General features: G+C 39.6%; 1 protein-coding gene across 6 annotated transcripts in view; it reads left to right on the top strand.

The window, feature by feature from the left end:
• The window catches only part of epc2 (enhancer of polycomb homolog 2 (Drosophila)), a 62,343-nt gene that overhangs the window by 21,429 nt on the left and 24,386 nt on the right, over positions 1 to 16,528 (top strand). For 4 of the 6 annotated variants that reach the window (XM_068034959.1, XM_068034958.1, XM_068034957.1 and 1 more), the window contains 6 exons: positions 8,959 to 9,118; positions 9,972 to 10,117; positions 12,786 to 12,992; positions 13,574 to 13,722; positions 13,865 to 14,000; positions 15,955 to 16,155. In XM_068034959.1, coding sequence (XP_067891060.1) covers positions 8,959 to 9,118; positions 9,972 to 10,117; positions 12,786 to 12,992; positions 13,574 to 13,722; positions 13,865 to 14,000; positions 15,955 to 16,155 — 999 coding nt within the window. Of the gene's footprint in view, positions 1 to 6,989; positions 7,115 to 8,958; positions 9,119 to 9,971; positions 10,118 to 12,785; positions 12,993 to 13,573; positions 13,723 to 13,864; positions 14,001 to 15,954; positions 16,156 to 16,528 lie in introns of all 6 variants that reach the window. The other 2 variants (XM_068034960.1, XM_068034955.1) reach the window with 2 other exon arrangements.

Genomic DNA, 16,528 nt, shown 5'->3' with positions numbered 1-16,528 from the left:
TATTTTGCTTTTATTTATAACATTTATAACCTGCCTTCCCAAGATTTGTATATCTAAACTCCCAAGTGTGCTCCTTTTTAAAGTTTTATCATGTTTGTGACCTTTCCTTACTTTTCCTCCCAAATATAAACAATTTTTGTATTAAATTTTATCTGACCTCTATCTGTGCAGTCCACCAACACTAGCAGTCCTCTTCACAATTAACCATGCTCTCAATTTTTGTAATGTCTTCACATTTTGATAGTGTACCCAAGGGTGGCGCAGTGGTTAGCACCGCAGCCTCACAGCTCCAGCAACCTGGGTTCAGTTCTGGACACTGCCTGTGTGGAGTTTGCAAGTTCTCCCTGTGACCGCGTGGGTTTCCTTAGGGTGCTCCGGTTTCCTCCCACATGCCAAAGACTTGTGGGTTGATAGGTAAATTGGCTGTTGTAAAAAAAAAATTGCCCCGAGTGTAGGTAGGTGGTAGGAGAATTGAGGGAAAGTGGGGATGTGAGAGGGAAAATTAGATTAATGTAGGATTAGTATAAATGGGTGGTTGATGGTCGGCGTGGACTCGGTGGGCTGAAGGGCCTGTTTCGGTGCTGTATCTCTTATGACTAAATTCTGATTATTTATTACTAATCTGCTGTAGCAGTTTGCATGGGGAAATTGTGTTGTATTCAGGTATTCGAGGGTGAAGGAACAATGATTTCAGGGTAGGCCTATCTAATTCACTACCCACTTTAGAGCCATATGTTCTTTTATATATATTTGGTCACCTCATTTTTATAAATGAGGAGGATAGTACACTTCAGGAGAGCATAGACAGACTGAAATGGTGGATGAAATTTAATGCAGAGAAATGATGCCTATTGGAAGGAAGAATGAAGAGAGGCGAATAAAAATGTTACAATTTTGAAGGGTTCACAGGAACAGAGAAACCAGGTGTGGGGAGGGGGTGGGGAAGGGTTATGTACATAATCTTTGGTGGCAGGACAAGTTGAGATTGCTTTTATTTTTAAAGCATAGGGAATCCTTGGCTTTATTAATGAATGCATAGTTACAAAACCAGGAAGTTTATGCGAAACCTTTTGTAAGTCACTGGTTTGCCCTCAGTGGTGTATTGTGTTCAGTTCTGGGCACCACACTTTATTTTATTTAGAGATACAGCACTGAAACAGGCCCTTCGGCCCACCGAGTCTGTGCCGACCAACAACCACCCCTTTATACTAACCCTCCAGTAATCCCATATTCCCTATCACTGAGGGGCAATTTACAACGGCCAATTTACCTATCACCTGCAAGTCTTTTGGATGTGGGAGGAAACCGGAGCACCCGGCGAAAACCCATGCAGACACAGGGAGAACTTACAAACTCCGCACAGGCAGTACCCAGAATCGAACCCGGGTCCCTGGAGCTGTGAGTCTGCGGTGCTAACCACTGCGCCACTGTGCCGCCCATAATGATGTTAAGCCCTTGGAGAGGGTGCAGAACAGATTTACTAGAACAATACCCAGAATAAGGGACTTAAAGTTATGTGGAAACACGAGAAGAGCTGGTATTGTTTTCCTTACAGCAGAGAAAGTTGAGGGGAGATATAATAGAGATGCTTAAAAATATCTGGGGTTTAGTAGAGGGAGAAATGTTTCCACTGACAGGAGGGTCAGTAACCAGAGGGCACAGATTTAAGGTAATTTGCAAAAGAGCCAGAGGGAAGATGAGAAATATTTGTATGTACTTATTATGGTTGGTAATGTATTGCCTGAAAGGGCGGTGAAAGCTGATTCAGTAGTAACTTTCAAAAGGGAATTGGATAAGTAATTTTTAAAAAAAAATTGTAGGCCTGTTGGGGCAAGCAGTGGTGTGGAACTAATTGGATAGCCCTTTCAAACAGATAGCACAGGTGTGATGCACTGAATGGTCACCTCATATGCTGTATGATTCCATTCTATAAATTCCAATGTCCACATATATAATACAAATTTTTAACACAATAATTACATTCTGCCACCAGTGCTGGTGCTGCAGAAAGGATGTAATTACAGCTTGACAGATTATGTAGACAATTTACATTGAGTATGGAAAGGGAATTTATCACAAAGTTGTTGACACAAATATGCACAGATTTGAGATGTTTAATAAACATAGAGCAGTGGCTCCAAAAGTGACTCTTGGGGCACTGCATTGTTTACATCCCAATCTGAAGAATGTCCATTATCCACTATTTTGTTTTCCCTCTCTTAAGCAAGTTCTATCCATGCTGCTACACTACCTTTAATACTGTGCCCCTTGATTTTATTAACAGCTACCTATGCAGCACTTTATTTAATGGCTTTTGGGAATCCATTTATGCAACATCTGTTGCATTTCTTTTATCAAAGTGCTTTGTTATTTCCTGTAAGAACTCAATCAAGTTTTGACAAATTTAGTAATTAGCAATCCATGCTGGCTATCCTTAGTTAACATGCATGTTTCTAGATGAATATTGATCTTATGGCCCCTAGAAGCTTACCAACTACCCATGTTGGGATGACTTGTTTATAGTTGCCTGATTTAACCTTTTCCTTTTGGCAACATCTAACCCTCTGGTATAACTTTATCTAAGGGTGTTTAAAGGATTGCTGTTGAACCCTCTGCTGTTTCCTCTCTAACTTCCTTTAGTATTTTAATAAGTGTGCTATCAGGGTCTGGTGTGTTCTCCACTTTTGAGTTGCTCCAGGTTTTTTTTCGGTATTCTTCTTTGTAATTATCCTAATTGTTTCACGTCTACCTCTTGTTTCCCTTTCTTTCCACGATGCACTCTTTTGAGATGAAGGTTTCATTTTAGTATCCCTCCCATTTTATCATCCTCCATAGGAAGGTATCCTTTTTCAGCTTCAATTAGAACTACACTTTCTTTAACTATTGTCTACTATTGGTCTGTGAACATAGGAACAGGAGTAGGCCATACAGCCCATCGAGCCTGTCCCACCATTCAATATGATCATGGCTGATCTTCCATTTCAATGCCTTTTTCCCACACTCCTCATATCCCCTTTGTCATTTGTCTTTAGAAATCTCTGCTTTAAACCTACTCAACCCGGGTTCAATTCTGGGTATTGCCTGTGCGTTTGTAAGTTCTCCCTGTGACCGCGTGGGTTTTCGCCAGGTGCTCCGGTTTCCTCCCACAGCCAAAGACTTGCGGGTTGATAGGTAAATTGGCCATTGTAAATTGCCCCTAGTGTAGGTAGGTGGTAGGGAATATGGGATTACTGCAGGGTTAGTATAAATGGGTGGTTGTGGTCGGCACAGACTTGGTGGGCCGAAAGGCCTGTTTCAGTGCTGTGTATCTAAAATAAAAATAAATGAGCTTCCACAGCCCTCTGGGGTAGAGAATTCCAAAGATTCACAACCCTCTGAGTAAAGAAATTTCTCCTCATCTCTCCTATGTGGCTTCCCCCTTTGAAATTGTGTCCCCTGGTTCTAGACTCCCCAACCAGGGGAAACATCTTGGCTGCATCTACTCTGTCTATCCCTTTAAGTATTTTGTTTCAATGAGATCACATCTCATTCTTTGAAACCCTAGAGAATACAGGCGCATGTCTGGTGAACCTTTGTTGCACTCCCTCTATAGCAATAATATCCTTCCTAAGATAAGGGGACCAAAACTGCACACAGTACTCCAGGTGTGGTCTAACCATGGTCCTGTACAATTGAAGCAAGACTCCACTACTCCTGTACTCAAATCCTCTTAACGATAAAGGCTAACACACCATTAGCTGCCTTAATTGCTTGCTGCACCTGCATATTAGCTTTCAGTGACTTATTGACAAGGACACCCAGGTCCCTTTTGTACATCTGCACTTTCTAATCTCTTACCGTTTAAGAAAATCTCTGCACATCTGTTCCTCCTACCAAAGTGGACAACCTCACATTTTTCCACTTCATATTCCATCTGCCATATTCTTGCCCACTCTAAGTCTGTCCAAATCCCCTTGAAACCACTTTGCATCTTCCTCACAACACACATTCCCACCTAGTTTTGTGTCATCCGCGAACTTGAAAATACTACATTTGGTCCCCATGTCCAAATCATTGAGATATATATTGTGAACCACTGGGGGCCAAGTACTGATCCTTGTAGTACCCCACTAGTCACAGCCTACCAATGCGAGAATGACTTTTATTCCTACTCACTGCTTTCTGCCTGTTAATCCTTAATCAATGCCAGTATAATACCTCCTATCCCATGTGCTTTAATTTTGCTAACCAACCTCCTGTGGGGGATGTTATCAGAAGCCTTCTGAAAATCCAAGTATGCCACGTCCACCGACTCCCCTTTATCAATTCTGTTAGTAACATCCTCATAAAACTCCCAACAGGTTCGTCAAACATGATTTCCCATTCATAAGTCCATGTTGACTATGCCCAATCAGATCATTATTATCCAAGTGTCCATTTGCTACATCCTTTAGAATAGATTCTAGCATTTTCCCAGCAACTGATGTAAGGCTAACAGGTCTGTAATTCCCTGTTTTCTCTCCCTCCCTTCTTAAATAGTGGGGTGACATTGCGACCTTCCAATCTGCAAGAACCGCTCCAGAATTTTGGAAGATGATCACCAATGCATCCACTATCTCCATAGCTACCTCTTTCAACACTCTGGGATGTAGAATATCAGGTCCTGGGGACTTATCAACCTTAAGACCCATTAATTTCTCCAATACAGCCTTACTAATACTTTCCTTCAGTTCCTCATTTTCCCCCTAACCCCTTGGATCTCTAATTCTGGGAGATTTCTTGTATCTTCCTCAGTGAAGGCAGACACAGTAATCATTTAACTTCTCTGCCATTTCTCTATTCCCCATTATAAATTCTCCTGACTCTCCCTGTAATGGACCCACATTTGTCTTAGCCAAACGCTTCCTTTTTATGTACCTTTAGAAGCTTTTACAGTTCGTTTTTATATTTTTTGCTACCTTTACATTCATATTCTATTCTTCCTTTCTTTCAGTTACTTGGTCCTCCTTTGCTGTATTCTAAAATCCTCCCAATCCTCAGGCTTACTAATATTTCTGGCATCTTTGTAGGCCTTTTCTTTTAATCTTATACAACCCTCAACTTGCTTTGTTCTCCACGGTTGACTGCCTTTACTTTTGGGGTTTTTGTGCCTTGAAGGAATGTATAGTCCTTAAAGGCTATCCATTGTCTATGTACTGTCATACTGTGAAATACTTAACTGACAGACAACAAAGCGAACTAGTTTTCATGCCTAGTGAATAGATATTTTCTGCATCCTTTTTGCACACCACCACTGGTGGCAGAAAGTAATTGTGTTAAAAATTACCTACTTGCTGCATGTGGGAGTGGCAGTTCAGCATCACTAGTTTTTGGGGGAAAAGAACTGGGAATGGAAATGCACCCTAATTTTTTTCAGTGGCGTGTGGGAGCAGTGGTAGTTAGGGTGAAAGATAAAAAGGCCATATGAAAAGGCAAATGATATGGGAACTTTGGATATAAAGTAATTGTGCTGAATCTGTACAAGATATTGGGCTACATTTGGTTTTAGATTTAGAGATACAGCACTGAAACAGGCCCTTCGGCCCACTGAGTCTGTGCCGACCATTAACACCCATTTCTACTAATCCTACACTAATCCCATATTCCTACCACATCCTCACCTGTCCCTATATTCCCCTACCACCTACCTATACTAGGGGCAATTTATAATGGCCAATTTACCTATCAACCTGCAAGTCTTTTGGCTGTGGGAGGAAGCCGGAGCACCCGGAGGAAACCCACGCAGACACAGGGAGAACTTGCAAACTCCACACAGGCAGTACCAGAATTGAACCCAGGTCGCTGGAGCTGTGAGGCTGCGGTGCTAACCACTGTGCCGCCCCAACACTATTGTTGAAATAAAATTGGAGCCATGGAAAAGATTTGGAATAGATTTCACTAGAATAATGGCCTGCAGAAGTGGATATATTTTATGATAGATTTGGAAAAACTAGTGCTATATTCACAAGAAGAGTAAAGTTTAAGAAGTATTGAACACAAGTGTTCAATTTTTTAAAGTTTGATCATGTAAATAATGAAAGACTGTTTCCATTTGTTGAATTAGTATCATGTATAGGGGAAGGTAAAATACTTTATTTCACACAATGGGTTGATAGAATATGGAATGTATCACCGTAAAGTACAACATTTGCAAAGATTGCATACATTTTTGAACATTATTAAGTGTATGTGGAAAGAGCAGGGAAATTGTAGGAGAGGAGATACTTGTAGCTTAAACTGTAGAAATTGTTGGGAATCTAAACTTGTCTGGTTGTCCCATGATGTGGATAGTCGCATTATATTTTGAATATTGTAGTTTTGCAGGAGCAGGGTAAAAATGGCAAATTCCACTATGTGTGTCTCATTTATAATTGTATGAAAAGGCTTGTGTATATAGGGCAAGCTTCCTCTAAGTGTTGCACTCTTCTGACTGAGCAACAGAACAGATGATCTGCTTTCTGTATATAACCCCTGTGTTTTTCTACCTGGTTGTCATGTGAAGGCTGTGGTGCACTCTGGTATTATTCTACAAGAGAAGGATGAAAAGTACAGTTTCTATGACCAGTGTATCTTTCTCTCCCCTCCTCTCACTTGCTTGGTTTTCCTCTGTCTTTCTCCTCTCCTTCCACAATAGCTAGAAATTTCTAACACCCAAGAGTGAGATGAAATTTTCAACTCATACCCCACATCCCAACCAGATCTTTCACAGACATTTTTTGCAATAAATTACCAAATAGTATTTATAAATACACTGACCTGAGTGAGAGAGAAAATGTTTGCTCAAACATGTCTTGAATAAGAGATCTTTAACTTTAGTTTATGGGTGATGGAGATATGAGATGCATCTGAGGCCATCCTCTTTGGAAGGTGTGATGCTGCGGATGCGCATTAGATGCAAAGCTTTTACAACCTCATACTTGCGCTGCCACCTTTTTAATGATTCACTTTGCCTGTTTACTTCCCATTTACAGGGCTGCTCAGTTTATATTATAAAAGGCAATTATGTGGGACCTTTTGCTGCTCTGGTGCTTTGAGCTGCTTTCAAGTCAATCCCTTCACAGCACACAAGAGCTAGGAAACACCTTTCAAATTGCAGGTACAGTTGAAACCCAATAATTCAGACTCCCTGTTAAAATTGTCCTGTTTATCAAATTACTGCCATTAAGGAAAGATACTGAGTGAATTAGATATAGTGCAGTTTACTGAAGTTGGAGATGGAAAATATAACATTATGCTGTTGGGGGTGATAGTTGGGTGCTAAATTAAACATTATTGGGACAGTGTTATGCAACCGGTAGTTTACTTGCATAAAAATCGCAACTTTCACCTGCAATCTGAAGCATTTTCATACCTTCTAAAGAGAATCGACTGTGAATTTCAGATGATGTAGTTTCGCAGTAAATCTGACACATTTTTGATAGTATATTGCTGACCTTGGTGTGTCAGTAATTCCTGTACCTTGGATCACTAGATTTACTTATAGTTTAGGGGTATTTGGCTAAAGCTTCAATTGGACTAGAATGAAAAAGAACTTGGCATTTGTGTCAGCATCTTTCATGACCGTAAGATGCCCTAAAGTGCTTCACAGTCAATTAAGCAGTTCTGAAGTGTTGACACTATTGTAATGTAGGAAAATACAGTCATTGTGCACACAGCAAAGTCCCACGAACAACAAACAAATAACTTAATATTTTATGTGACATTGATTGGGGAAATAATTTTGGCTAGGGAGAACTTCCCTGATATTCGAATAGTGTCGTAGGATCTTTTGTGTCCACCTGAAAGGTAGGCCGTGTTGCCTATTTTTCACTGCAAATGCCTTTGTCCTTTCTAATTGTCTGCGGTCCATTTCTATCATAGGAAGCACCCCTTTACTTCGGCTTCATCTCTGCAAATCCTTCCAAAGGGAAGACCCGCTCTCTTACTGCTCCCTTCATCAGCCTGATCTGACCCACTCCCCATGTTCTCTTCAGAAGCCTGACTCAGTCCACCCAGTTCTTCTCTGCATGTCTCAACCTGGAGACCTCTACAATCTGTCCTGTTTACCATCATTCTTGACCAGCCCCACAATAATGCCCATTCCCCCCACCACCTTGTTGGCCAGCTGTAACTAGTCCTCCGCAGTCTTCTGCGCCATTAGCCCCCAAAACACTCCCCAATAATACAAATCCGACATACAAAATAATATAGCTAAATAAATCACCTGATGGAATGTTATGCCCTATTTTTATAATATGGACCAGCTGCTGAGTTGTTGGTAAATTTGTATATTATATATTTGAGTCTCATCTCTTCAGAGCTCCAACACTACCACATTTTAACAATGGAACGTGCGCTGAAGCATGATATTGCCATAAGAAAATAGTAATGGCAGGTAATCTAGCTAGCCTAAGCCAAGGTGGACAGTCTTTCTGTCTTTTGTCACCACTCTTCTGAGCAATCTAAAACTGTAAATTAAGTTCCAGTGTCTCAAATCTCCAAAAGCTTTTAATGTGTTGCAAGTATATATTGGAAAATTTGCTATTTTCTTTCAATTTTCTCCTTCCTCTGAAGGTGGCTTGTAATGGGATAGATTTAACACAGATTTTGCAATCGTTTCAGTAGCTTGCGGAAGTGGCCATTCTTCATGTATGTGCCCAGAAATTGAACGTTGGTTAGCTGTTCTACATTGGGGAATTACAGTAAATTCTGGTCAAACCAAATGACCACACATACACTTCCTAGAAGAAAGTGAAATTGACTTTTTTCTGCTGTGCTTTTGTAGCTAGGAAACACATGCTAATTGTAGTGTTGTAGTTGAGATCAGGTAAATTGCTACAGATCAGGGATCAAATTTGTTGTCTTTTGATTTTATATAGTTTTGTACCACTCAGCCATTGGGGAAAATCTAAATCTACCTTTTTAATGTCACTATAATGCAGATTCCCTCCTTTCTTTCAGGAACATCATTTGCAGAGAGCTATTTCAGCCCAGCAGGTCTTCAGAGAGAAAAGGGAGAATATGGTTATTCCAGTGCCTGAGGCAGAGAGTAATGTGTCTTACTATGATCGTCTATACAGGGGAGAATTCAAAGTTCCGAAACAGCTCATTCACATTCAGCGTAAGTCGCTTATCATCTGATTATTCTCTGACTGACTTGGGGATTCCTTATCAGCCCTTTTTGTTGCTTTTGGATCCTTTAAGATGATTCCAGTTTGGAGGAACATTTTTTTCCAGTGATCACGAATGGAGTAGTTGGTCTGTGTGCTTTAAAACTGCATTCTTTCATAATTTATTAAAACTTTTAAATTCATGATTTTGTTTATTTCCCATGATATATTCCAGAATGTATATTTAGAATGAAGAAAAATGTGCAGATTTATGCAGGGTGCTGAATTGCTTGAAATGTCTAATTAAATGCTAAACTTAGATATTTAGCTGTTTGACTGTAGTTCACTGAAGTTTTTTGCTAACATTTTAAAATTAGTTTTGGAAGCTGTGCAGAGAAAATGTAGGAAGGCAAAGCTTAGAATGGGGAACATGGCTGTTTCTTCTTTGGGAGGTTCTATTTCACTTCAGCCCTTAACTATAATATAGATTCAAACGTGCAGTGTGGAAATCTCGCAGGGACTCTAAGGTTCCACTAGTCTCCAAGAGCTTTGTATTTCTGCACATATAGTGACTGAAAAGGCAAATTGGAAAATCTGATGACTTTCGGTGATTTTACTTTGGTGTAGATCAGTTGTCTGAGTAAATGGTATGTTTGCTTTAAATTTTATTTTAAAATCTTTATCTGGCTTACAAACAGGAGATTGGTTTTAATTTGCATATTTTCATGAAATTAGCAGGTTTGCTTAAACATTGAATTATCATCATATCCTTATTGCTGATAAAAGTTACTGATTTTTTAAAGCTTTGTTTTATATTGTGTGGCATTTTATTTTAAAAAAAATTAATTCTGCTTGTATTTATAGCTTTTAATCTAGATAGTGAACAGCCAGATTATGACATGGACTCTGAAGATGAGATCCTATTCAATCGTCTGAATAGAAAGATGGAGATCAAGCCATTGCAATTTGAAGAGATGTTTGACCGACTGGAAAAGGCTAGTGGAAATCAGGTACTGTACTGCTTGCTAATATATTAGATAACAAATTCCAGTTCTGTACTCCTTTGCTTATATACTTTTTAAAAGTTTAATTTTGATGCCACGTCACATTGGGTGTGGGTAACTTAACAGCAGGGGTTGCCCAAGCGTAACTTGGTTAACTTGCCTTGGTTTGATACCTTGGCTCCAGTTGTGTTTAGCTTATTTCTAGATGCTCCAGAGACCAGAACTCGCTGATGTACTCCCTCGGATAATTCATTTAGAGTATTTGTCGCTCTTCCACATTGGTTGCAGAAAGTTATAGATGTATTTTAGAAAATAAACCGTGTTCAATAAAACAAAACTGACCGGACTCGGGGTTATGCATTGTGAAATTCACTTTTTGGATTACCCATTATATTAATTTCTGACTTGGCATATGTAATCAAAATCACAACTGTAAAATAGGGTTTGCAAGGGCTCTGCATGTACACTGGTGTTTGGTTGGCACGATGGTTTAGAAAGCTGCTTTGTCATACCCAGTATCTGGGCTCGAATGTAATCCAACCTGGTGGGATGAAAATCTCCAGGTTGGAAGAGTCTTGATGGAACAAAGAATTTGGCTAGTTAACTAATTCCTAATAGAACCATAGAAAAATTACAGCACAGAAGAAGGCCATTCAGCCCTTCGTGTCCGTGCCGGTCGATAAAACTAGCCGCCCAATCTAATCCCACCTTCCAGCACCTGGTCCATAGCCTTGCAGGTTACAGCACTTCAGGTGCATGTCCAGGTACCTTTTAAAAGAATTGAGGGTTTCTGCCTCCACCACCGTTCTTGACTTCCAGACACCCACCACCCTCTGGGTGAAAAAGTTATTCCTCATGTCCCCTCTAATCCTTCTACCAATCACCTTAAATCTATGCCCCCTGGTAATTGACCTCTCTGCTAGGGAAAGCAGGTTCTTCCTGTCCACTCTATCTAGGCCCCTCATAATTTTGTACGCCTCAATTCGCTCACCCCTCAGCCTCCTCTGTTCTAAGGAAAACAACCCTAGCCTATCCAATCTTGCCTCATAGCTGCAACTTTCAAGCCCTTGCAACATTCTTGTAAATCTCCTCTGTTCTCGCTGCAGAGCATTTATTTTCTTTTTGTAATGTGGTGACCAGAGCTGTATGCAATACTGCAGCTGTGGCCTAACCAGCATTACATCCCTGCTTTTGTATTCTATACCTAGGCCAATAAAGGAAAGCATTCCATATCCTGCCTTCACTCTATAGCTACCTGTCCTGTCACCTTCAGGGACCTGTGGACATGCACTCAAGGTCTCTCACTTCTACCCCTCGCAAAATCCTCCTGTTTATTGTGTATTCCCTCGCTTTATTTGCCCTCCCCAAATGCATTACCTCGCACTTCTCTGGATTGAGTTCCGTTTGCCACTTTTCCGCCCACTCAACCAAACCATCGATATCACTGGAGTCTACAGCTATCCTTTTCACTGTCCTCTTTTTGTCTCATTGGCAAATTTCCCAATCGTGCCTCCCATATTTAAGTCCAAATCATTAATATATACTACAAACAGCAAGGGACCCAACACTGAGCCCTGTGGAACGCCACTGGAAACAGCTTTCCATTCACAAAAACATCCGTCAACTACTACCCTTTGTTTCCTGTCTTCTCCACACCCCCCCCCCCCCCCCCTCCAACCTGCTTGAATAGAAGGATTTTATTTGCTACTTTCCAGTCTGATGGAACCTTTCCAGAATCTAGTGAATTTTGAAAAATTAGCACCAATGCATCTACTACCTCACTAGCCACCTTTTTATAAGACCCTAGGATGAAGTCCATCAGGACCCGGGGACTTGAATGTGGACATTCACTTCAAGGTTCCTCACTTCCTCTACACCTTTGTGTTCTTCCATTAATTATGTACAATGAACACAAAGTTAGCATGCAGGTACAGCAAGCAATTAGGAAGGCAGATGTGTTGACCTTTATTATAAGGGATTGGAGTACAAGAATAAGGAAGTCTTGCTGTAGTTGTACAGGGCTTTGGTCAAACCACACCTGGAGTACTGTGCACAATTTTAGGTTCCATATCCAAGGAAGGACATACTTGCCTTGGAGGCAGTACAGCAAAGTTTCACTAGTTTGGTTCCTGGGATAAGAGGGCTGTCCTTTAATAGGCTGAATAAATTGGGCTGAGTTCAGAAGAGTGAGAGATGAACTCATTGAAACACAAGATTCTGAAGGGGCTCGACATAGGAGATATTGAGAGGTTGTTTCCCCTAGCTGGGGAATCGAGAACATGGGGGCACGGTCTCAGGATAAGGTGTCAATTATTTAGACATGAGATGAGCCTTTTTCTCTCTGAGGGTTGTGAATCTTTGGAATTCTCTACCCCAGATGGTTGTGGATGCTCCATTGTTGAGTATATTCGCAGTTGACATAGACAGACTTTTGTGTTCTTGGGGAATCGAGGGATATGGGGAGCAGTTAGAAAAGTGGAGTTGAAGCAGAAGATTGGCCAGGACTGTATTGAATGGTGGAGCAGGTTCGAGGGGCCATATGGTCTACTGCTGTTATGTTCTTCTGTATAGATGAGCACAGAAGTTGTGAACCATAAAATCAGGAAGCCTACACATGGTTGTACCATCACATGTTCAATGTTAAAGTTTTCTCTATAACTATCTTGTCCTTCAGCTTGTATCTATTCAAGAGGCCAGATTGCTTTTGAAAGAAGATGACTACTTGATAAAAGCAGTATATGATTACTGGGCAAGGAAACGCAAAAACTGCAGGGCACCCTCCCTCATCCCCTTGGTGAAACAGGAGAAAAGAGATGGTTCCACTAATAATGATCCATATGTTGCTTTTCGAAGGAGAACAGAGAAGATGCAGACTAGAAAGGTGAGTGTGGTTCTGTGCTTGCAGTTGTCCATGTTGCTTAAGTTCCTGATCTCAATAGTGTTGATGGAAGTGAACATTGGGGGCCAGGTGCTTTTCCACATGGAAGCAAAATTAATCACCCTGGCTGGTCTTCCCCCATTCTTTAGTAATTGGCTTCACAATGGTATTGATGGAAATCTGAAATCATATTGACTGTCCTGTGCTCTGGGTATTGTGCAACACAAGGTACCTAGTTCTGGAATAGGGAGGTAATAATGAATATTACCTTTACTAGTAAAACACTAGATATGTATGATGTAAGAATGTACTTGTGTTCAGTGTGCAGAATTATTGAGTTGGGAGTTTAAAGTGTTTATGAAGAGTTGAGAAAAATGCTCTCTCCTTGGTATGCTGTTTCATAATTTTTTTTTTGCCACAGTTCAAAACCAAGAAGGACATGCATTAAACTGTAAACAAAACACAATGTTAATTCAGTGGGAGGGAAAAATGATGCAGCTGCCTGAGCTTTTGTCTGATGATGAGGATTCTTTTTCTGTTCAGTATATTAGTTTTATAAAACGTAAAGGTTTCTTTTTAAACAGAATCGTAAAAACGATGAAGCTTCATATGAAAAAATGTTGAAGCTGCGTCGAGAGTTCAGCCGGGCAGTTACCATCCTAGAAATGATTAAGAGGCGGGAAAAGACTAAAAGGGATTTGCTTCATCTTACACTGGATGTGGTTGAGAAGAGGTATGACAGGAGTGTTCTAAGTCAATAAAATGTTGTCCTAGTTATTATCTGATTTTGTTCCTGACTTGCCAGTTAATTACAGTACTAATGCACCATGGTTTAATCTGTAGGAGCTACTGAAGTTTTATTACTGTTTGAATAGGTACCATATGGGTGACTTTAGTGGAGAAATCATGAGTGAGTTGAGGACTCTGAAACAGGATAAGGTGGTCTCCAACACTCCTGTATCTCTTCACAATGGCAATCATTACAAAGCACCAGAAAGCAAAACTGTTAAGGTAAACATTTTCCCTTGTGTTTTCATTAATCAAATTTGTATATATTAATGTTGGAACATTCAGTTTTCATAGTGATTCTTTATTTTGTTGACCAAATCAGTTTTCACAATTGGAGAAGTTAGCATAGTTAATTTGAAAAGACTATCTTGGATTTTGTCCGGTTACTGACATCACCTTGCAGTAGCAGTCTCTTAGACCTGTTGAACATACTCGTTGTAATCTGTGCATTAATGACTGACTTAACTTATAAATAAAGTGATATTCAGCCAGTCTCGCAATTTTTCCAGAGTTTCACTCGTCTTCAAAATGAATTTGGGATGTGCAAAAAATTGAAGAAATCAAAATTTTTAAAGAAAAGGCTGAAGCTCGCAGTAATGTTTCACTCCTTTTGAATGACTATAAAGTTTAAATAAAAATAGAAGGGACAATAACGTTTTTAAAGTTGTGTTTTAGTAATGTATTATAGGGATAGGATTAGTTGTAACATCTTGAGTTGCTATTGCTAGCGTTTCAGCATCAATGTAGAGCAGCCATCAGTAAAGCCTTTGATTGAAGTAGCGAAAACAGTAGAATATAAATTATAGAAAGCCATGATCAAACTTTACATTGCTCTGTTTAGATCACCAGATAGTTAGGGGCAAGGAAATCCATTCAGCTCATTTTGGTTCATCCATCCAGAAAGAACCTAAATTCCTCCCATTTGGGTGCTTTTTATATCCATCTCTTGTTTACACTGTTCTAACCAGGAGTTTGTTTCCTGTGTTGATTACTCTTTGACTTGATATCAGTTCTAAATCTGGCTTTTACTAGTTTGAACAAGGTGTCTTGCTCTCAGTTTAGTTTTAAGCAATTTTTTTGATTTACCATCAAAATACCTATTAAATTTCTTATTCACCTCGTGGGTGCCACCTTACGAAATTGATAAACTCAGGTTTCTCCTGTCTCTTGTATATCAGACCCTTGATGAGGAAGATCAGCCCTGTGTCTCTACTATGCACTGCATTCCCCATTTAAATTACATCCTTATGTCTTAGTGAGCAGAGCTGAACACATGACTATAGTTGTGGTATAGCAGCACTAAAGTTTGATCGTGATTTCCTGTGACTTGTACACTATTGTTTTGGCTATTGATCTTGTGTATTTTATGTCGTTAAAGTGTATATAAGGATGTTGGCTATTACCTAGCAAAATATATTTCTAACTCCAAAAGAAATTGGATGTGCTAAAGGAACGAGAGCTACACAAAACACAATTTATGTAAAAGTGGAAATCGAGCAATAGATTAAGTGAGAACAGTAAGTGGTTTCTTAATTTCCAAGTAAGCAATTTTGAATTATCTATTAATTCAAATTGAAGTTGTGCAACAAAAGCTTCCTGTGCTGTTTATTTAAATTGCTTAATTTGAACTATTGGATAATTCAAATTCATTTGCAGGGTAAAATTTACTTCAAATTAACTGAACTCTATTTAACAACTTAACTCTTTCTGTAAAAGATACTCAGCTGTATTTCCACTGGAGCAGAGGAGATTTGTGATATTTATTAAAGGATCTTTAAAAACAGTGTTGATGAGATGAATAGAGCAAGATTATTTTCTTTGATCATAAAGTCAGTGACATAAAATTATTAATAGGAGAGGGGGTAGGTGAAATTTTGAGGTTTTGGATTATGACATGCTTTGTCATGTGGAATGGTAGAGGCAGGATATAATTGAAGGAAAAATAAGTAAACATTTTTAGCAGGGAGGTACAGAACTGTAGGGAGAAAGGCAGTGAGAGTAGTTCTGGATTGCTGTAGCAGAGACCACCTCCTGTGTCATCAACTTCTATGGGTCAATCTAAAGACAGTCTATAGCAGGAATGTAATATTTTAATAAAGAACTGCCATGGTTTGTGTGTAGCTTACATGTTTGGAAGTAGATGACATAATTTTGTTTTGTTTTACTTCCCCTAAAGCAGCAACAGCCTCACCTGATATCATTCAAAGAGGAGGTTACTGATACTGTTCGAGTAAAAAAGAAATATGTGAAGAAGAAGCATAAAACTTTAGAGTGTGTTGTTTTACACCATCAGCCTAGCACAGAATCACAACCAGCTCTGAAGAGGGACATTAAGCAGTATGACTTTCTCAGCTCTGATGAAGAGTCTTATGCCCAGGTATGCTAGGTTCTTGCCTTTACTATCAGTAATTAAATGGATAGTGGGTTCAGAATTTTATCAAAGCAAAGTAATGCATTCTGCTGAGCATAGTTACATACTTTAAGCAGCAGGATAATGTTAGCTTTGCTTATATTTGTAGTTTTTTCAAATTGCTATGCTATACTAAGATACTCCCAGTTTCCAAGATGGTCAACGGTAATTTTTTTTGATTGGAACAGTGTGCTTATCAAGGTTAGGTTCGATGTCAGGAAATACAACACTCTTGGTGTTAGCATCAAGGAGACTTAGAATAAAATTGATCTTGCACTGCTCCAAAAATGCACCTTAATATTAATCTGAATCTTAGAGGAGCGCACCCTTTGAGTCCTAC

Source organism: Heterodontus francisci, chromosome 7, assembly GCF_036365525.1.
Source record: "Heterodontus francisci isolate sHetFra1 chromosome 7, sHetFra1.hap1, whole genome shotgun sequence".
NCBI classification, from domain to species: domain Eukaryota; kingdom Metazoa; phylum Chordata; class Chondrichthyes; order Heterodontiformes; family Heterodontidae; genus Heterodontus; species Heterodontus francisci.
Note: the sequence above shows the minus strand (reverse complement) of the source record. Positions and strands in the feature narration are given on the sequence as shown.